The following is a 23,380-nucleotide window of genomic DNA, read 5'->3' on the forward strand; positions in this document are numbered from 1 at the left end:
GTATCGCAACAGTTTCTATTTTCTTATATTCATTCTCATGTCTAAACTTTTGTTCATTTTTTACCTGCAGGTGCATTTCATGGACGCACCCTTGGTGCACTATCTACCACACATTCAAAATATATTCACAAAATTGATGTGCCAGCATTTGACTGGCCAATTGCATCATTTCCAGAGTACAAATATCCTTTAGAAGAACACAAGTCAGAAAATGAAGCTGAGGACAGAAGATGTCTGGCTGAGGTAAATATATTGAAAATTAAACAATACATACTACATTAGAAACATGTAATGGACTCGTGCTTGCTGAGGAAACAAATTGTAAATGGTCTGACATCATCAGTTGTCATCAGTGACTTATGTTTTGAAAGATGCTTTCAATGCTATTCTCTTAACGTGGATTCCAAAACAGTGTTCCTTCTCAGTGTTGTGTTAATACTTTTCACATTTCCACTATTATGAATCCTCTGAAAAAGAGAAATTACATTACAAACTTTAGCTCATTGCTGCCTACAAAAGACGAAGAAGAAGAAGAAGAAGAAGAAGAAGAAGAAGATTAAAATATGTTCTGGGAAAATAAAAATAATTTAGTAGTAAAGAAAAGCCCACTACATAGAAGGAGCATTGAACTGTTAACAGGCATACATAAAAAAGAATGAAAACTTTGCTAGCTTTCAGACAGATTCTTTAATGAGTTAAAGCACACAAAATTACTTTTGCTTTGAGCAGAACATAAGAGGTGTAACTATAAACTAACAGGACTATTGCTGTAAAACATTTTATTTAAAAAACATACATATTTAATTATTGTCACCCTCAACATACTTCCCTCTTCTATCCCTACAATGTTCCATGCAGATTTTGCATTGATGGAAACAGTGTTGGAAGCCTTCCTCTGTGAGCTCCTTGATGACACATGTTGCTCTTTCTTTTGCTGGTTTAGTGGACTGAAATCTTATTCCTTTTGATGCAGATTTGACCTTTGGGAATACAGAAGTCATATGGTGCTGATGTGACTTACCAAATGAAAGTGCTGGCAGGTCGACAGACACAACTGTTGCCTCATCAGGAAAGAGGGAAGGAGAGGGAAAGACGAAAGGATGTGGGTTTTAAGGGAGAGGGTAAGGAGTCATTCCAATCCCGGGAGTGGAAAGACTTACCTTAGGGGGAAAAAAGGATGGGTATACACTCACGCACACGCACACATATCCATCCACACATATATGTGTAAGGAGTCATTCCAATCCCGGGAGCGGAAAGACTTACCTTAGGGGGAAAAAAGGACGGGTATACACTCGCTCGCGCGCGCGCGCGCGCCCACACACACACACACACACACACACACACACACACACACACACACACACACACACACACACACACACACACATATGTGTGTGTGTGTGTGTGTGTGTGTGTGTGTGTGTGTGTGTGTGTGTGTGTGTGGGCGCGCGCGCGCGCGCGCGCGCGCGAGTGTATACCCGTCCTTTTTTCCCCCTAAGGTAAGTCTTTCCGCTCCCGGGATTGGAATGACTCCTTACCCTCTCCCTTAAAACCCACATCCTTTCGTCTTTTCCTCTCCTTCCCTCTTTCCTGATGAGGCAACAGTTTGTTGCGAAAGCTTGAATTTCATGTGTATGTTTGTGTGTCTGTCGACCTGCCAGCACTTTCATTTGGTAAGTCACATCATCTTTGTTTTTAGATATATTTTTCCTACGTGGAATGTTTCCCTCTATTATAACTAATGTATCAAATGGGAAAGCGCTGGTAGATAGGCACAATAAAAAACCACACACACACAAAATTTCAAGCTTTCGCAACCCATGGTTGCTTCGTCAGGAAAGAGGGAAGGAGAGGGAAACATGAAAGGATGTGGGTTTTAAGGGAGAGGGTAAGGAGTCATTCCAATCCCGGGTGCAGAAAGACTTACCTTAGGGGGAAAAAGGACAGGTATACACTAGCTCGCTCGCTCGCTCACTCGCGCCCCCCCCCCCCCCCCCCTCCACACACACACACACACACACACACACACACACACACACACACACACATATACGTATACAGACACAAGCAAACATATTTAAAGGCAAAGGATTTGGGCAGAGATGTCAGTCGAGGCAGAAGTGCAGAGGCAAAGATGTTGTTGAATGACAGGTGAGGTATGAGTGGCGGCAACTTGAAATTAGCGGAGATTGAGGCCTGGTGGATAACGGGAAGAGAGGATATATTGAAGGGCAAGTTCCCATCTCCGGAGTTCGAATAGGTTGGTGTTAGTGGGAAGTATCCAGATAACCCGGACGGTGTAACACTGTGCCAAGATGTGCTGGCCGTGCACCAAGGCATGTTTAGCCGCAGGGTGATCCTCATTACCAACAAACAGTGTCTGCCTGTGTCCATTCATGCGAATGGACAGTTTGTTGCTGGTCATTCCCACATAGAAAGCGTCACAGTGTAGGCAGGTCAGTTGGTAAGTCGCGTGGGTGCTTTCACATGTGGCTCTGCCTTTGATCGTGTACACCTTCCGGGTTACAGGACTGGAGTAGGTGGTGGTGGGAGGGTGCATGGGACAGGTTTTACACCGGGGGCGGTTACAAGGGAAGGAGCCAGAGGGTAGGGAATGTGGTTTGGGGATTTCATAGGGATGAACCAAGAGTTTACGAAGGTTAGGTAGACGGCGGAAAGACACTCTTGGTGGAGTGGGGAGGATTTCATGAAGGATGGATCTCATTTCAGGGCAGGATTTGAGGAAGTCATATCCCTGCTGGAGAGCCACATTCAGAGTCTGATCCAGTCCCGGGAAGTATCCTGTCACAAGTGGGGCACTTTTGGGGTTCTTCTGTGAGAGGTTCTGGGTTTGAGGGTATGAGGAAGTGGCTCTGGTTATTTGCTTCTGTACTAGATCGGGAGGGTAGTTGCGGGATGCGAAAACTGTTTTCAGCTGTTTTCTTCTAGTGGAGAACGTAAAGTTGTGCATAAATTACTTAAGAATGGATGAGCATACATTTCAGTATTTGCGCAGTGAAGGTCTCGTCATATCACAAAGGACAACACTCACAGAAGAACTGCTATACCTGCAGAAGACAGGCTTGCAGCTTCGCTCCGATTTCTTGCTACAGGAGAGAGTTAGTCTAGCTTACAGTACAGAACTCGAATTCCACAGTGCACATTAACTAAAATAATACCTGAAACATGTGAAGCAATTTATAAAGCACTGAAGGGCCAATATCTGAAAGTAAATAAATGTTCAATACACTTTATTTGCATTAAGAACTATTTTTATTGTGTATTACATTTTATATCCCACAACTACAATATTAATAGAAATGTATGAAGCTGATGAGGTGCTTCACAATGTGAGGCAACCTGAGTACAAAAGTAGATATATATATAATGAAATAAGTATGTCGATATGAACTTTTGCTTTCTCTTGAGAGTAGCTTGAGCGGAGGCCACTAATTTTCTTTTTTGTGTAGTCAGCAGTGCACCTGGGCTGTATCTCATGGCTAATGACGTCCGCAATTTTTTTTGTAGCTCTTCGTAATCTATTTTTGTTCTCAAGGTGCCTTGCTGTAAAGCACCTCATCAGCTTTATACATTTCTATTAATTTTGTAGTTGACGGCACACAGGAATTAAACTTCGCAGCCATGTTCACATAGACACTACTGGTGACAGAATGCTGCAGCCATGCTAGTACTCCAAGTGGTAACATTTCACATTGCAGTGAAGAGAAGACAAGTGACTTTTATGATCAGATCGACGGTGAGGCCGTAGATTTGATCAATTTATTTGATGATGGGTGAGATTTGACAAAGTTCCCTATTACACCATCAAATGTCTTTGAAATAAATATTTGACATATCAACTTATGATAGTGTAATACCGGCCTTACTTGTTCTTCCACAGCTGAGGTGATTGTTTTCTCAGGGTAGTAATGTGATTAATATTTTGACCTTCAGGAACCAATTCAAGATACACAGTTGAATGAATATTGAAAAAACTGTGTATCTTGATTTGCCCATTAGAGCTTTTTTCGCTGTCAGTGAGATTAGGCCCTTCCAGTGCATGGACTGGCACTTAGGTTCTGGATCATAAGCAAGAAACCAAAATTTTTCACGTATTATCACTCTTCCCAATGGCATTCAAAGTGTCAGTGCAAACATTTTCACAAGCTTCTTTTTGTTTGATGGTGAGAATTTTCGGCATCACATTTTCTCATGTTAAATTGTTATTTAAAATTTGCCTTACGCATTCTTTGTTGAATGACATAGTTCGAGCAGTAGATCGAAAACTCAATAGAGGGTCAGATTGAATCAGATTACCTACTTCTTTCAATATTTTCATCCATTTATGACGATGAAAGGCATCCTGGGTGTGTGTCATCTTCAACATCTTCTTGACCATCTTGATATACTTGAACCACTCAAAAGCTTGTGTATGTGATAACTAGTCTTTGCCACACACTTTTCTTCATAAAAGATAGTTTCCAAGTTCCATGTGAAACTTCATGACTGTTCAACGGTCTGTTATTACACTTATCTACATCTACATGATTACTCTGTAATTCACAATTGAGTGCCTTGTAGAAGGATCATTGCACACCTTCAAGCTATTTCTCTACCATTCCTCTCTTGGATGGTGCATGGGAAAAAAAATTAACCCTTAAATCTTTCTGTGTGAACTCTGTCTTTCTTTTTTATTATGATCATCATTTCTCCCTGTGTAGGTGGGAGACGACAAATTATTTTTTTTATATTCTGAGGAGAAAGTTGGTGATTGAAATTCCACAAGAAGATACTATCACAGCGATAAATGCCAATGGATGAAAATTAAGAAACACTGCATTTTAAGATTTCATTGTACTATTATTAGATCATAAAGTGGTAATTTCAGTTGTTCCTACCAATCAATTGAGTTCTTTAGGTTTGGTGCATTGCTGCTTCAAAATAATACACATTTCATATCATTCAAAAGGTAGGGATTACTGGTATGAGCGTTTATTTACATTGTAATTGTACTGTTAAGTGGAATATTGGTGATTACATGTCCTAAGTGAACTAAGGGTTGTTGCATCGATTGATGCAGTTAACCTCCTTAACTGATCTTTTACATAACGCCCTCACTTTTTGAGTATTGAGTTATTAAATCCGTTTTCAGCCAGAGTGCTGCTTTCAATGTGACAGTATTACGTTATTAGAGATACACCTACTTGTATACTCCACAAGCCATCCTGTGATGTCTGGCGGAAGGCACCTTGTGTACCACTGTCACTTTGCCCTTTTCCTGTTCCATTTGTATATGGTTCATGGGAAGAATGATTACTGGTAAACCTCCATGTGGGCTCGAAAGCATAATACAAACTTTTTATTTCAAAAGCATAAAATGTCACCTGTTTTGTAAGTTCTAGGAAAAAAATATTCTTGGTCCAAGCAGGATTTCACAATTGAGTTCTGTACAGCTTAATCAGTTTTTGAATATGTGAGAGTTATATTACCATTTAATTAAGTCTGTGATACAGATGATGATGATAATAAATGGGAGAGAAATTTCCTGTGTTGAGTGTAATGAGACAACAAAAACAACAGGAGATACTCAAATTACCTTTTTGGTTAAAATCAGTCCAACTAAAACTGTTTTGTATAGAGCTTGTTAAAATAAAATATTATGCCCTTGTCACTGTGAATTATACCTACACTATGTGATCAAAAGTATCAGGACACCTAAATGACTTAAAGTTAATGGTGCCCCTTCATCAGTAATGCTGGAATTCAATACAGTGTTGGCCCACTCTTAGCCTTAATGGCAGCTTCCGTTCTCACAGGCATACATTCAACCAGGTGCTGAAAGGTTTCTTGGGGAATGGCAGCCCATTATTCATGAAGTACTGCACAGGTATTGATGTCGGTCGGTGAGGCCTGGCACAAAGTCAGCATTTCAAAACATCCCAAAGGTGTTCTATAGGATTCAGGTCAGGACTCTGTGCAGGCCAGTCCACCACAGGGATGTTATTCTCGTATAACCACTCCGCCATAGGTCGTGCATTATGAACAGATGCTCGATCGTGTTTAAAGATGCAATCACCATACCCGAATTGCTCTTCAACAGTGGGAAGCAAGAAGGCGCTTAAAACATCAGTGTAGGCCTGTTCTGTGATAGTGCCACGCAAAACAACAAGGGGTGCAAACCCCCTCCAAAAAAAACATGACCTCACCGTAACCCCCGCCGCCTCCAAATTTTACTGTTGGCACTACACACACTGGCAGGTGATGTTCACTGGGCATTCACCATACCCACACCCTGCCATCGGATTGCCACAATGTGTACTGTGATTCGTTACTCCACACAATGTTTTTCCACTGTTCAATCGTCCAATGTTTATGCTCCTTACACCAAGCGAGGCGTCGTTTGGCATTTACCGACATGATTTGTGGCTCATGACTAGCCGCTCGACCATGTAATCCAAGTTTCTCACCTCCCACCTATCTGTCATAGTACTTTCCTTGAATCCTGAAGCAGTTTGGAATTCCTGTGTGATGATCTGGATAGGTGTCTGCCTATTATGCATTACGACACTCTTCAACTGTTGGCGGTCTCTGTCAGTCAACAGACAAGGTTGGCGTGTATGCTTTTGTGCTGTACATGTCCCTTCATGTTTCCACTTCACTATCACATTGGAAACAGTGGACCTATGGATGTTTAGGAGTGTGGAAATCTCGCGTACAGACGTATGACACAAGTGACATCCCATCTCCTGACAACATTCGAAGTCCGTGAGTTCTGTGGAGTGTCCCATTCTGCTCTCTCATGATGCCTAATGACTACTGAGGTCACTGATATGGAGTATCTGGCAGTAGGGGGCAGCACAGTGCACCTAATATGAAAAACGTATGTTTTTGGGGGTGTCCAGATACTTTTGATTACATGGTGTATGTGCCAATTAATTCTAATTCAAAAACCCATAGTAACCATGGAAATGTAGGGTGTTAACAATCATTGTATCTTAATTTGTGTGTACTAATGATGATCTTACTGAAGAGCCCCCCCCCCCCCCCCCTCCAATTCATGAAATACCATTGCTGTCATTGAAGGAGGGTATCTGAGAAAAGTTGAGAGATCTGGGCAGTCATTACATTTTGGGAGAATTGTATTGGTCTTGTAGTATCACAGAATGATAATATAGAAACACAGTGTTCTATGTCTGTTATTAGTTTACAAAAAGCTCAATGTAGTGTAGGAGATCTACAAAGTAGTATATTTGGATAAATGATAACAAATGTGGTGATATGGTACTGCTGAGATGGTTGATTCACTATCTGTTGTTAAATATGTGGTGACCCTTATATGTACCAGCACCACATCTTCTCTCCTTTAGAAATGAAGGACCAGATTGTGTTCATGAACTCCACATCCCATAGTCCATGGTGCGTATGATGTGAAAAATTGTAACCACATAGTATGTGCCATTTCTGTAAATTATTATTGTTGCCCCCAATGTGACAAAATGTTTTATGAACAACAGGTTGAGGATCGTATCACTGAATATAATAAACATGGGAAGAATGTAGCAGGAGTAATAGTTGAGCCAATACAAGCAGAAGGTGGAGACAATGCTGCCTCTCCAGAATTCTTTCAGCAGTTGCAGAGAATTTGTAAAAAGGTTGGTATCAGATAGCTTACAGAGAAGTATCAGACCATCTAGAAATTATTAACATGTACTTGAACTCATATGTTTATTCATTAAAAAAATAGTTTTTCATAATAAGTTGCAGTTATGTCATTTTGCATTTGTTGCTTGCATCTCTGTAAAGTATTAGATTTGTTCATTTCCAAAGTCAAAACTTGAATCTCATTATTTAAAATTTGATGCTGATTCTGCTTATTAGCTATACTATAAACTTGTCTGCATTGAAAATAATGAAATATTGAATGGAAAGTAGCGTGACTGAAGTTTGACTATAATATATTGCAACTCAACAAATATAATGTTTCCATGTGTTTTACTGAGGTACAAGCATAAGTGCAGAATGACATACCAGCAACAGTTTTTAGTTTTGAAGGAAAATTTTATGTACTGTGGCCAGTTTAAACTTATCCTCAGATGGTCATTGTAAGATGCTGCTCTAATACACAAAATTTTGAGTCATGTGCGTGCTATAACATGCATCCAGGGAATGACAATGTGAAGACTATATTAACAAGTCAAAAGTAGGTGTAGCCTAAACATATATGAAGCAAAGTAAGGCATTTATCCTGACAGCCTGAATAACTGATACTACTGGCTTGACACTTTAGTTTGTCATCCAGTGTTGGACTGATTTTTGTACAAGTGGCACAGAAAAGTTATGTTAGAAAATTGGTGTAATTTAGACAGATAGGGAGCTTGTTTCAGTGTAAATGACTTGTGATGATAGTGTTGTAGGTTACCTGAAGCAAAAATAAAATGTATTGTGTATAGTATCTTGTTAAAGTTGTGAGGTTAAGACTATCGATGAGCCACAATACTTTAATGTGTGGTACAAAAGGTGTTTGGCTTGAAGCCAATTTCTACCATATCATTGAACTTTGCTTCAGAACACTCTTCAGTTTAAACGATCAATTTATAAAGAATCTGTTTTTCTCTTGACACCTGCAGTTTCTGGATTATACTATGTCACTTCAAAGATAATCTCTTAGTACAGAGCAAGTGTATTCATTAAGTTATTCAACATATGTATACTCGCTAATGTGAACTGGGTTTCTTTGAAAAACTGTTTGAAATTAGGATGTGTTTATTTAGAGAGGGCATGGAATTGAAAGAGATCAATGAAAGGTGTGTTATGATACTTCTTAAAACAACACATGTGAATACTGCCAAGAGAGTCAATGTAATATAAACTGAGCTAAATATGGGGAGATATTGCAGTAGTGTTTACTACCCTTTACTAATGTTGGCTTTAGTTCAAATATGGATGACTAATGCTGCTATCAAAATGTTTGATCACTTAACTAAAACTATAAAATACCTGACAAATAGAAAAGTTAAATTTACAACAAACGTAAAAAGTTTCTCCTGTGGGATTTTTATTGTTTTATGAGTGAATAAATGTGAGGACCGTCAGATATTGTCAGATGCATCATTTGTAAATTACTGATTAGAATAATACACAGAGGAATAAGACAAAACATGGATAGGTATTGGATAAGTATCTGTTTTTTGTCAGAATAAACAAGAAATATACTAGAAATGAGCAGATCTCGGGGAGTCCTACCTGGTTGGTGAGGAAAATATTGTAAAAAAGTTTTGAAACACTAAAATTCAAACCACATTGGCTAATCAAAGTGAATGAGTGAATGAATGACTGGACAGGACTGGCATAAAGAGGCAATAAACTGGAGACAGAAAAAAATTAGAAGTTGAAAAGTTTTCAAGATAACACAGCTTCAAGAAGAAAGGAAAGAAAGTGGACAGTAGACGAGAGAAGAGGAAAACAAGTGAACAGATGGAGCAATGGAGAAAGTATGTTGCTAACTTAGTGGCTCAGATGTGGTCCTTTGCTGGCATCTAATAAAATTAGTAGTAAGATAGTAGAGAAGCAATTCTGACATTGTACTCAATAAAGAAGATGAAGCTGTTGCAGAGGAAGGCTGAAGAAAGCCTAGCAGTGTTTAAGGTGGAGCTAGTTTTTAGAATAATTAGCTTGAAGTTTAGGTGAGAGAAAATCTACACAAACCACGTGAGGGTAATAGGTGAAAAATCAAGAAAGCCAACATCTGGTTGTGAAGAGAGTGGTTAACAATTCTCAGCACTGTTGTATATATGTTGAATAAGCAATGAAGAAAGTGAAAGAAAGTATTCTGCAATGTTGGAAGTAAGTACACAAGGTGGGTGAATTGAGGGTGATATCAAAAACCTGTTGAAAGGGGAAGGAAATGTAGATACAGTCTTAGGAAGTTTGTAGAAGGTAGAAGTGGAAACAGTGGACAGAAAAATGCTGAAAATTAATGTGACAGCTAAGGTATGAAATCTAGAATCATTAGAAAGGAAACAGAAAAGTAGTCTATGGAAAACCCTTACCAAAGGAGGGACACTGTAGTGAGATGGACTGTAACATGCAAGAATAGTGAACTCAAAAGTTGAATGAGGTGTAGAAGTGGAACATCATACAGGCAGCTAAGTATTTATTTATTTATTTTCTGTCCATATAACAAAAAGTTTTTGGACATTGTCAGGAAAATTTAGATTACATTACACATATATAGTAAAATATTTACATTCTTTCATGTAAATATTTTACTATATATGTGTAATGTAATCTAAATTTTCCTGACAATGTCCAAAAACTTTTTGTTATATGGACAGAAAATAAATAAATAAATACTTAGCTGCCTGTATGATGTTCCACTTCTACACCTCACCTTCTTGAAATGAACAATATTTTATTGTTCTATTAACTGATTTCCTTCCATATGCACTTATATTTTACAATGTGAATCAAAAACTCGCAATGGCGTCGATTTTTTTTACATCACAAGAATGGCTCTCTTCTACTAAAATTACTCTTAACCAGAACAAACAAAAACTATATCCTAAGAATAATTATGTGAGCGCTGTCCGCCACAGAGTAATAAACAATACCTTTGTCTCTCTCTCGCACTGTCACAGCAAGTTACGCTGCATGATACATCATATATGCCCCTCTTGTAGACGAACGTTTTTGGGCAAGAACAAACACGAGCGTTCACACAACACTATATCGGTGATTGTTTATGACGCTGTATTAAAGTCCACTAGAGTATTAATGTCCACTGTATTTCTTATGATATTTTGGTATTAGTGAATGACTATCTAAATGTAAATTATAGATTTGGGTGCATATACTGCTGACAAAGCCTGTGCTGAATTCCTGATGCAGCATATATGCATAGCTTACATGCTTGCTTTTATTCATTTGTCGAGGATGGCATGAGATGTGATCAGAAACCTTTTTCATCATCACTCAAAGCTTCTGTCACTCGCCTTGGGATGTCTCAAACGGATAATCTAGCCATTCGGCCAAGCCCCACAAAGGAAAACCAAGGAAAACCTCGGGGTAGATTTACCATCCTCGTATTTCTCATTTGCAAAAAACATTAATTGAATTACAATGGAAAATAAAAAAAATATTTACAATATGGATTTTTTTTAAATGAATTTAAACACTGTTCACAAAAGAAACACAACACTGTTAATCTTCTGTGTCTTGAGGTGAACCGTCGACGCGTTGGTTTACGTCCATCTACGATTCTCTTCTATCAGTCATCTCCGGGTAATTGATTGAATTCTAATCCCATTTCACCGTCTCCTCGTGGGTATTATGGTTTTCCGCATATGGTTAACATGAAAATAAGAGTCAGTGTAAGTTCCGTGGAAAAGGTGTTTGATCTATGCTGAGCTGAAATAGAATCTAATCTAAAGTTCTTTCTAATTCTCTGTCCTGAATTCGAAATATTCGGAAGTTGTAAGGTGTTCTTCATTTCTATCAACAACCCTAGAATGCACTATACACAAATCCAACTGGAGCTGCCGTGTCAACTTATGCTCGTCATCTTTCAGATGGACTTTAACACTTGTTGATGGGCTTATAACTGAAAGGCATTCGCTCTGTTGGTAACTTCGCGAGCAACAATTGATATAACATAATTAACATACACAGGTATGTTACAACAATAGTACAATTCTAAAGACAATGTTCATCACAAAAGATTGAAACAAAGTAATAGGCGTCCTTTTAAAACTGAGAACGGGTTACCCCTTCCGAACAGCATGACTTCAGCTCAGCAAGTAAAAAAGCAAATACAAACATACATTGAGATTGTTAAGTTGACATAAGAAAAAATATCTTGCCATAGACCAGATTCATTTGAGTCACTAACCCATGGTCATTATGCATTGTGAAACCTGATTGAAATTACTATCTACTAAATAAAATTTTTTTAAAAGAAATCATTCATACTATAGCTAAATTCTCTGCATACTGAAAAGAAAACTTATCCTTACAGTGGAAAACCTATACATAATGTCTGCATATCTCTCGTACAGTATGCCTGAAAAGAAAACTAACTACTAAATTGCAAAAAAAAAAAAAACTATCCTAAGTATGATTCATAGGTTTAATGAAAATTCTCTAATCAATATTATTTGATAAGAATAGTATTTTCAATATTCAGAATCTTCAGTCATCATGAAATTGCTTTAACAAGTGATGAGGATACATTCCTTTCACCTTTCCATTCTTCACATCCTTCAAAACATAAGTTCCTGGATGGGGTATTTTGGTAATCACAAATGGTCCTTGATACAATAATTGCCATTTTGTGTTCTTCCTCTGTATAAGTGAAGCCTTAGGATGAGTTTTTACTAAAACTTGGTCTTTCACTTTATATGTTTTTATTTTTCCAAGTCGATTGTCAAAATATATTTTCCTTTTTCTTGCCTTGTCCATTATATTGAGTAAGGATTGTCGTACTTTATTTTGTAGGTCTATTTTGTTAATAGCTACTTTAGGAATTGGTCGAATCCAGTCATTCTGTTCCTGTTTTCCAAACATCAGTTCGTATGGGGTGTATTCTGTCGTAGTATGTGGCATATTGTTTACAATTTCCTGAAAATCGTGAAGATAATCGATCCATTTGGGTTGCTGGTTGTGGCAATATGTTCTCATGAACCGGTTTAATTCACGAAAAATTCGTTCCACGGGATTCGCCGAAGGGTGGTACACTGATGTTAGAATTTGTTTTATACCACAACTGGCTAATGTTTGCCTCCAACGAAATCCAGTGAACATTGACCCATTGTCAGAAAGAATAGCCTCTGGTTTGCCTACTTTGACTATATAATCTTTGACCAGCTTCTTGGCTATGGATGCAGCAGTAGCTGATTTTAATGGATAAAGTTTGACATACTTAGTGAATATATCAAGAAAAGCTACAATATATTTGCATCCTCCCCTTGATGACGGTAGAGGACCACAGACGTCGACCGAAATGATTGACAGCGGTTTAGTGGGTATAATAGGATGTAGGAAATCTTTCACACAAAAATTTCCTGGTTTGGCTGGTTGACAAATTTTACATTTCCTTAACTGTCTGTGCACTTTCCTGCGAATGTTTGGGAAGTAGCAATATGCTTGAATCTTCCGAGCACACTTTAATACTCCAAAATGTCCCCAAGAGATGTGCGTGTGCAAAATTAAGTCATTCTCGTTCTTCTCGGGAATACACACCTTCCAATTATCTGAATCAAGATGCCCTTTGAAAAATAAGACATCATCCTCAACTTTGTACAGTCTCTTCAGATCATCGTTTCCAGGCTTTGCTAAAGTTTCCTTTATTGAATGCCAACGAGGATCTTCATTCTGTAGCTTTTCCATGTTCTTACACATGTCAAGAAAATGTTTCCTATATATTCTATCAGTCATTATAAGAACATTAAATTCGGACGGATTGCCGGTGATGTTGATAGTTGACAAATCTCCATCTGGCATTCTAGACAGTGCATCAGCGATGAAATTATCCTGTCCGCTTAGGTATTTAATTTCAAATTGAAACTCTTGGAGTGAGAGCATCCATCTTGCTGATCTTGGATGTAATAATTTACATGTTTGCAAAAAACTTAACGCTTTGTGGTCACAGTATACTGTTGTCTTCGCTCCATATAAGTAATAGTAAAATTTCTTAAATGACCAGACTACGGCCAATCCTTCCCTTTCGGTAGTCGTATATGTTCTTTCACAAGCAGTTAAGAGTCGGCTAGCAAAAGCTATTGGACAGAAAGTTGATTTCCTATCTATCATCTTTACTTGGAAGAGGCATGAACCTATTCCAATTTCCGAAGCATCTGCCATTAAACCGAATTCTTGGCTCATATCCGGATGATATAATATTTGTGAATTGACTAAGGCATGTTTTATTGCTTCAAATGCATTCTGACATTGTTGCGTCCACACCCACGGAGTATTTTTGCGCAACAAGCTGTACAACGGTTCTGCATTAATAGAGTGGTCGTGAATGAAACGCCTGAAAAAAGAGACAACTCCCAGGAAGCCCTTTAACTGTCTTTTTGTTGTTGGAACTGCAAAGTTTTTGATTGCCTTTAGTTTCTCGGAGTCCGGTAAGATGCCTTTTCCATTTATAAGATGACCCAAAAATTTGATTTTATCTCAAGCAAAATGGGACTTTTGCAGATTTGCGGTTATGCCTGCTTCCTTGAAACGTTCTAACACTCTTCTCAATAAATCAACGTGCTCCTCCCATGTGCTCGTAGCTATGACCATTACGTCCACAAATAAAGTTAAATTGCTTCGAAGTGCAGGTCCCAATGCATGATCTAGAGCATTTATAAAAACTCCTGAGCTCACGTTTAGCCCAAAAGGTAAAACCTTAAATTGATAGCTTCTACCTGCATGTACAAATGCGGTGTACCTTTTTGATGGTTCGTCTAGAGCCACCTGCCAAAATGAACTTCTCAAATCAATATTTGTTTCATCCCCTCGAACTTTTGAATTAGCTCATCGATGTTTTCCGGGTGAGTTCGCACGGGCATGATAATCTTATTTATCTGCCGTGCGTCTAGCACGAGACGAACTTTTCCTCCCTTTTTCGAGACAACATGAAGCGGACTACAGTATGGACTCGTCGAAGGTTCGATCAGATCCCATTCAAGCATCTGGTGGATTTCCGCATCAACTGCCTTTCGTTGGTGCCACGGTACTGGATAAAAAATACGGCAGAAAACTTGGTGTGGTATCACATCTAAATGGCATGTGTATCCCTTGATTACACCAGGTCTTTCTTGAAAGACTTCATGATATTCCTGTAGAAGATCATATAATTGCTTTCTTTGATGTTGTTGCAAATATTCAGGTTCTTGTACCTTTTCATATACCACAACTTCAGGGTTTAAAACTGGTTGCAAATAATTAATTTGGTAATACCGTACAGGTTTGCTATGTATCCACTTTATTTGCAGCTTTCGTCCATGACAATACTTTCCATGGGTACTATATTCCCTGAGAAGATTCAGTTGATGTTTCTGATCCATTATTGTAAAACTGGCACGGCCTAGAGAAAAATCGATATGCCAATTTCTCTCTCTAAATTCATCTATACCCAGGATACAGTCCTCAACCAATTTTTTTATTACAAGGAACGTGCAATTTATAGCTACATTTCCTATATCTAACTGGAGTTGAGTCTGCACTTTAAACTGAGAAGACTTATGACCAGTAGGACCTACAATTCTACAACATTGAACAGGAAAAATCGGTGGATCTGCTTTCTGAAGTATTCTTTGAAATAACTTCTCAGAAATGACATTTACTGCTGCTCCTGTATCTAAAGTAACTTGCACAGTAATGCCTTCAATCGCCGCCTGAATTTTCGCAACAGGTACAGTGATATGTTCCTCTTGACAAGGCATCATATCCTGCTGAAGTTCTTCTATTAATAATCTGCCTTCATTGTACCGGAAAAATTTGACGCTCGAATTTTCGCCCCTGAAAACTTCCTCGACTGCACCGTCGGGGCTTCTGACAGTCGAGTTTAGTTTGACGATTGTCCATTATTAGTAGATGTCTGCTCCGTTACGTCGGTTATTATTGGTGGTTGATTTCTCCATTCATTTGCATTATCATTTGGTACCCAACCTGAAGTTTGTGGTTGGTTGTGATATTCATGGATTGGTTGCTGATATCGGCGTTTTTGCTGATAATTCCCTTCTTGATAGTATCCTTTCCTCTTCTTATTATTCTTCCTCCATTTCCGTTTATATGTTTGTTCACATTGTTGGTCATGATTACACTGGTCGGGATTTTCGTTACCAAATTTCACGTTTTTCTGGAAATGATTCAGCTGTGGGTTTGGTGAATTGTGTGCAAAAGGTTTGTTTCCATACTGTTTGTTGTTACTATTGTATTTGTTAGGTTGGTAACTTGGTTGGTTATAGCGCACACGAGATTCTTCGAACAGAATGTCTATTGAATCCAATGTGGCTAGAAAATCTTCCACATGTTGTTCAGGCACATGTAGAAGTTTTTCCTTAACTTCAAGTGGAAGTTTGCCCTTTAATATTCGAATGATATCCTGCGTCGGGATTGGTTCATTCCAGTATTTACTTTTATTTATATACTTCTCGAAATACTTTCTTAAAGATCCATTTTTGAAAGAAAAAGGTTGTGGGTCAAAAACTTCCTTACGTAGTCTTTCTTGTACACCTTTATTCCAGTATTTGTGCAAGAAAGCGCGTTCAAATTGGTCATAATCTTGACACCAATCGGATGCTTCTGACGCCCACATCGATCCATCTCCATGTATGAATCCTGCAACGTACATAATTTTTTGTTGCTCAGTCCACATTCACGGCAATATCCCTTTAAATTGCTTGATAAATACCACGGGATTGATCGACTTCCTTTCGGGAATAAATATCTGGAATTGACGATATTTAAGCATTTTTTCTTCATTCATAGTCACATGTGTATTCTGGTGGCTACTACGCGGTGAATGATAATCTCGATAATTTGTTTCTGGTTGATTACGTAAATATGCACCAGTACATGGATATTGTTGCATGGATTCGGTTTCACTGGTTTCATCAGGAATAATGTCTGCTTTTGATAAACTGCAAGTAGTATGTGCCCCTCTAGTATTAACTAGACCCTGCTGGCATGCTTTTAATGTATTTTCTATCTTTGCTTTCCAAGCAGGAAATTCATCTCCTATATTCTCCTTAATCTCTTTAACTTCTGCTTTAAGTTGTTCTTGTGCAGCTTCGTAGTTAACTTGCACGTTAGAAACCGCTTCTTTCAAGGTTTTGTCAACATAATTTCCCACTGTCTCGGTTTGCTCTTTCGCCCAATCTTCAATGTCCTTAGAAAATGCGATCTTATGTTCATTGAAAAGTTTCTCTATGTGTTTCTCGCCTTCAAGACTGAGAGTGTCTATCCTCCGAGTAAGCTCAATGACAGCTTGCTCGTTATCGTGCTTAATTGTATTCACGTCTTGCGCAATAGTGTTCTGTACATGAATAACTTCTTGCACTTGATGATTTAGTGTATCTTGACGACATAAGATGTCTTTGTATTTGTTTGTTAATTCCTGATACTGTTGTTCTTGTGTAACTATGAGTTGTGCCTGACTGGTAATCAAGTGACTCTGCTTTGTTTCCAAACTCTGGAATTTTTCAGTAATCTTATCATTTATTTCTTTTAGTTTATTAGATTGCTCCTGAGCCAAATTAAATTGCGCACTCTCCAATGCCTGGAATCTACGATTCATGTCGTTTACAAACGTGGATTGTGCCGTTGCAAGATTAGATTGCGTGGTTTCCAATGCTTTAATCCCTTGTGTTATGACAGTCAAACTTGACATCAGCTGGGATAACAAATCGGTATTCTCAGCAATTGGCGATCGCACTGGGCTTAATGAGGATTGTACCGACACAATTTTCGGTACAGTCATTTCGTTTTCGCACGCGTCTGTGTCAGAGATGAAAGTCATGTTGTTTGTTGGTTGCTGCATATTTCTCTGGACTTCTTTCGACATATGAATGTCGGAACTAGCAACCGTTTGTGTCGACGGCGTGAGCGCATTAATTATTGCTGGTTGCTCAGCCGTAATCGACATATCGCTAACTACGGCGGTATTAAATTCTGTGGCACTAGTTGACGATGCATTCACACTATTTAATTCATTTTGTGGCATTGTGATGCGTGCTTGCTTATTGGCTTTGAACATAGATCTAGTTATCACCATGTAAATGAGCAATTGACAGTTTCTCCTCTAAGTAAGTCCTACAAAAGTGACTATTAAACTTTTACACACGCAAAAACGTTAATGTCCTAATGCTGTTAATGTACACTTTACAATGTGACACAAAAACAGTGCATAGATAACACATAAAATGTTGTCTTACTATATCTACTGAAATACTGGAATTCTAGTAAAAGTAATATAGCAACTCTATTTATACTTAGAAAATTTCTACATGAGGGGTCACTACAATGCATAAATGCTCAAGAAAGCTAGTAATTCAAATGTTCTGGCCTTTTTGAAGTTTCTGCTCGGCTGCTGGGACGGCGCACTCGTTCTCTTCACAAGATACTCCCGCACGTTAGCGTTAGCATGAAACATACAAAGGACCATAATGTAGTTACTCTATAAGACTAGACATATATACACACAATGAAACATTACTTACTAAATTACTAACATATTTGTATTGCAGGTTCACTATGAGTGTTGTATCAGGATCGTGTCCTGTCTAACGGTAGACATTTTATAACGACTCCTTTTCTTACTAGGCTAATTACTGTTTAGCTCTACAGGGCCATTATACTGAAATGTTTCCCCACACCACCTAGTATTGTCTTTCTATTTGTGTGAGTAACTGTATGTTCACTGTTGTGGGTAAATACATACAGCGTACACAGGGCGGTGTGTGAAACTGATGGCGATTACACGCTTCCGCTGTTGTAGAAATCTGCTCCAGATGCTGCAGATACCGTGTTGAGCTGAAAGTGGTAACCGAAATACGGAGAAATATTCTTCAGGGGTCTGTTGCATAGCAATCAGATTGCTTTCAGTTCTGAGAAATGTCCAGTTACTATTGTGGATTTGAATGATCCATGAAGTGACTTCTTTTCCGAAGAAAACATCGAACTATTTCACTAGAACTGAACGCTCCCGTCGGAACTGTTCTCAACTGGTGTTTATTAGTAAATCACAATAGCAGTACATCGCTGGGTGTATAATAAGACGTACCTTCTTGAAATGAACAATATTTTATTGTTCTATTAACTGATTTCCTTCCATATGCACTTATATTTTACAATGTGAATCAAAAACTCGCAATGGCGTCGATTTTTTTTTTACATCACAAGAATGGCTCTCTTCTACTAAAATTACTCTTAACCAGAACAAACAAAAACTACATCCTAAGAATAATTATGTGAGCGCTGTCCACCACAGAGTAATAAACAATACCTTTGTCTCTCTCTCGCACTGTCACAGCAAGTTACGCTGCATGATACATCATAAAGTGGAACATCATACAGGCAGCTAAGTATTTATTTATTTATTTTCTGTCCATATAACAAAAAGTTTTTGGACATTGTCAGGAAAATTTAGATTACATTACACATATATAGTAAAATATTTACAGTCTTTCATAACAACATATGGATCAGACAAATGTCTGTACACATTATTTTTCAAAAGGGCACTACAAGTAGATTCCTCTATAGTGTAACACAATTTAGCTTATATTTATAATAGTACAGTACATATAATACAGTGTATAATTACATTCTTTCATACCACTAATAGATTGGAGACATTGTCTATATACACTGTTTTCCAAGATGGCACTACAACTTAAAGTCCTCTATAGAGTAACAACACTTCTCTATTAATAATTGCTTCAGTCTACTCTTTAGCATATTTAGATTTAATTTCTTGAGTTCACTGGGCAGTGCATTGTAGAAAATTGCTCCCATTCTGTGTGGCTGTGGTCCGTTGCCTTTTTATTGGTCACAATTCTACGAAAATTTTCCCTTCCCCGTATATCGTAGTTGTGTACATTACTGTTTCTCATATTAAATTCAGGATTTTGTTTCACGAACATGACTGTCTGCAGTATATACATGGAGTACACTGTAAGAATTTTATATTTTCTAAAGATGTCTCTACAAGGCTCTCTCTTCTTTACCTTGGCTACCATTCTTACTGCCTTTTTTTGTAATCTAAAAAGTCTGTCTATATGAACTGCTGATGCCCCACCCCATATCTCAATACCATACTGAAGGTGCGGATGAATTAACCCAAAATATATTTGTCTTAAAGTATCATGGTCCAAGAAGGCTGAGACCCTTTTCAGTAGATACACATTTCTACTGATTTTCTTGCAAATATTATCTACATGTTCTTTCCATGATAAGTGTTCATCAACAACGATGTCCAAAAATTTATGTGAATTTACATATGCAAGACCCAGTGGGGATGTAAGTACAGTATCAGTTATGGCAGCATTATAACTGTGGATGAACTTCATTATTACCGTTTTGACTTTATCTACAAGAAGCTTGTTTACTGTAAGGTATGCGGACAGAGTATTGAAACTGATCTCGGTACTGTTAGCTGCAGACTGCATATCACTGCCACAGCTGATGAAGGATATGTCATCGGCATAGCTTACATCCATGCAATTTTGGGGTTCAAATAAGTTATTTAAATAAACAAGGAACAGAAAAGGCCCTAGTACGCTTCCTTGAGGCATGCCACATTGAAGTGTCCTGGAGGTTGATTTGGTTGTTAGGAGCTGCTCATTATTTTGATAAGTTAGATTTACACACTGTTTCCTGTTTTTCAAATAGGAGGTAAGTAATTTCAAGGCTAGTCCTCTCAACCCGTACTCTTCTAGCTCACACAGAAGAATGGTATGATTCCCAGTATCAAAGGCTTTACTCATATCTAGGAAAGTGCCTATTACCTTGTCACTTTTGTCCAGATGCTACTGCTTTTTCAAATAGGAGGTAAGTAATTTCAAGGCTAGTCCTCTCAACCCGTACTCTTCTAGCTCACACAGAAGAATGGTATGATTCCCAGTATCAAAGGCTTTACTCATATCTAGGAAAGTGCCTATTACCTTGTCACTTTTGTCCAGATGCTACTGCTGTTGTAGTAGATCTCCCTTTTCTAAATCCATGTTGTAGGTTGTTTAACAGATTGTGTTTGGTGAAATATGATTCATCTTGATTTAGTATTACTCTCTCTAACAATTTGCCTAGTTCTGAGGTTAATGATATTGGCCTGTAGTTTTTAGTGTCAGTTTTTAATCCCTTTTTATGCACTGGTATAATTTCAGTAATTTTCGAAAGGTCAGGGAATACTCCATTTCTAAGAGAGGTATATCAAGTGAGTCGGGGGTTTCACTAATTCATCCCTGCACTCCTTTAGCAGTTTAGGTGAAATGTCATCCCAGCCACAAGACATTTTTGGTCGAAGTGCGGATGTGATTGCTGGGATGTCCCTCTCAGTAATGCCGTGGATATAAAAGGACTGGCTAGATTTTGCAAGACTAAAATTTTGTGGCTTGACATGAACTTCATTTGTACCAACAGTACTGAACTTTTGTATAAATTTCTCACACACTTCTTTTGGGTCGTTTATTTCTTCACCATTTTCTTTAATGTTATGTTGCTGTGTTCATAGGAATTCTGTTTCCCACTTTCTTTATTTTCCAGGCAGTAAAACATGTTTAACAGGTTATATAGGCTGTTTAATAGATACTAGCAATTGAATGAATTTTGTGGTGTATATTATCAAAAGCAATAAAGTTCACATCGTGTTGATGGATTCATTGGTTCACTGACACACTAAAGATTATAAATTAATTGGGACTACAGTACTGCATTGACTGTCACTTGATATTTTCTTGTCAAGCATTTCTGTGCTGTGAACAAATATAATTACTGCCATTAGATTTCAGTCTGCTTCTCTTTCAGTATGGCTGTGCATTTTTCGTGGATGAAGTACAAACAGGTGGTGGTCCAACAGGCAAAATGTGGTGCCATGAGCATTTCAATCTGGATTCCCCACCTGATATTGTGAGTTTCAGCAAAAAGATGCAGCTTGGAGGGTACTACATGAAGGAAGAGTTTAGGCAAGTAACAGAATAGTGGTTTCCCTTTATTTTTAATTGTAACTTGTAGGCAATAATGATAACTTCTATTTTCTGAAAAATAGAATAATTGAGAGTCTGCAACACTAATTATTTGTGCTTTTATTTCGCTATTATTGTAGTGAAGTAAGTTTATCTGGAGTGCACTACGTTTGTATTAAGCATTCTTCCATTCACTTGGCCGGTCACAGGATGGGAAAAGTGGAATACACCTCTGAATTCCAGTAAATGGAGATTTTTCAAACACAGATATTTGAAATAAATGTGGGAAAGAATGCCTGCATGTTGGATACATTGAAAGCAATAGTGCCTTAGGTTGCCATAGAACCCACTGCACAATACTAGTAAAGAAAATGAAACCTCTTTGTGTTCCATTAACAAGCCTAATACCACAATCGACTCTTAGAGCTAATAAAACCAAACATATCTCTCCACTTAGAATCTTAAAAAATCATATTTCTTGACTGTCTTACACATGCCGCACAGATGCAACATTCAGGGTTGAGTGACCCATTTTACAACCCATGGTCACCACCAAGATTATCATACCATGACACCAGTGATATCACAAATATTTGTCTTGGTCCAGTAATGGTTGTAACAGAATAATTGTAGAATCTGCAATTGAATCAGAGGCACAATTTAAGAAGAGTAGAGTGCTCTCTCTCTCTCTCTCTCTCTCTCTCTCTCTCTCTCTCTCTCTCTCTCACACACACACACACACACACACACACACACACGGCAGTGACAACATGTCATGAAATATGAAATGGATTACAAAGATGTCTAAAGTATTGAGGATCCGCCCTACTTAATAGCTGCTCCTCTGCCACCCACAACTCATGGAAAATGGTTTTTAAGGGTGTCCAAGGTGTGTATATATATATATATATATATATATATATATAAACAAAGATGATGTGACTTACCAAATGAAAGTGCTGGCAGGTCGACAGACACACAAACAAACACAAACATACACACAAAATTCAAGCTTTCGCAACAAACTGTTGCCTCATCAGGAAAGAGGGAAGGAGAGGGAAAGACGAAAGGAAGTGGGTTTTAAGGGAGAGGGTAAGGAGTCATTCCAATCCCGGGAGCGGAAAGACTTACCTTAGGGGGAAAAAAGGACGGGTATACACTCGCGCACACACACACACATATCCATCCACACATATACAGACACAAGCAGACATATTTAAAAAATATCACCTGTACTGTTTAGTCATAATATGTCTGCTTGTGTCTGTATATGTGTGGATGGATATGTGTGTGTGTGCGAGTGTATACCCGTCCTTTTTTCCCCCTAAGGTAAGTCTTTCCGCTCCCGGGATTGGAATGACTCCTTACCCTCTCCCTTAAAACCCACTTCCTTTCGTCTTTCCCTCTCCTTCCCTCTTTCCTGATGAGGCAACAGTTTGTTGCGAAAGCTTGAATTTTGTGTGTATGTTTGTGTTTGTTTGTGTGTCTGTCGACCTGCCAGCACTTTCATTTGGTAAGTCACATCATCTTTGTTTTTAGATATATATTTCCTACGTGGAATGTTTCCCTCTATTATAACCATATATATATATATATATATATATATATATATATATATATATATATATATATAATTTTTTTTTTTTTTTGCTTGGTGCTGTTCCAAACATGCTCAGTAGGTTTATAGGATTGAGGTTAAGTGACTG

The 23,380-nt window shown here is 38.1% G+C and overlaps 1 protein-coding gene across 1 annotated transcript in view; it reads left to right on the forward strand.

Moving 5' to 3' along the window:
• The window catches only part of LOC124614628 (4-aminobutyrate aminotransferase, mitochondrial), a 107,160-nt gene that overhangs the window by 46,841 nt on the left and 36,939 nt on the right, over positions 1-23,380 (forward strand). Inside the window, exons 6-8 of the mRNA XM_047142959.1 lie at positions 71-243; positions 7,518-7,655; positions 21,517-21,674. Coding sequence (XP_046998915.1) covers positions 71-243; positions 7,518-7,655; positions 21,517-21,674 — 469 coding nt within the window. The remainder of the gene's footprint in view (positions 1-70; positions 244-7,517; positions 7,656-21,516; positions 21,675-23,380) is intronic.

The sequence above is a fragment of the Schistocerca americana genome, chromosome 1 (assembly GCF_021461395.2).
Source record: "Schistocerca americana isolate TAMUIC-IGC-003095 chromosome 1, iqSchAmer2.1, whole genome shotgun sequence".
Taxonomy (NCBI): Eukaryota; Metazoa; Arthropoda; class Insecta; order Orthoptera; family Acrididae; genus Schistocerca; species Schistocerca americana.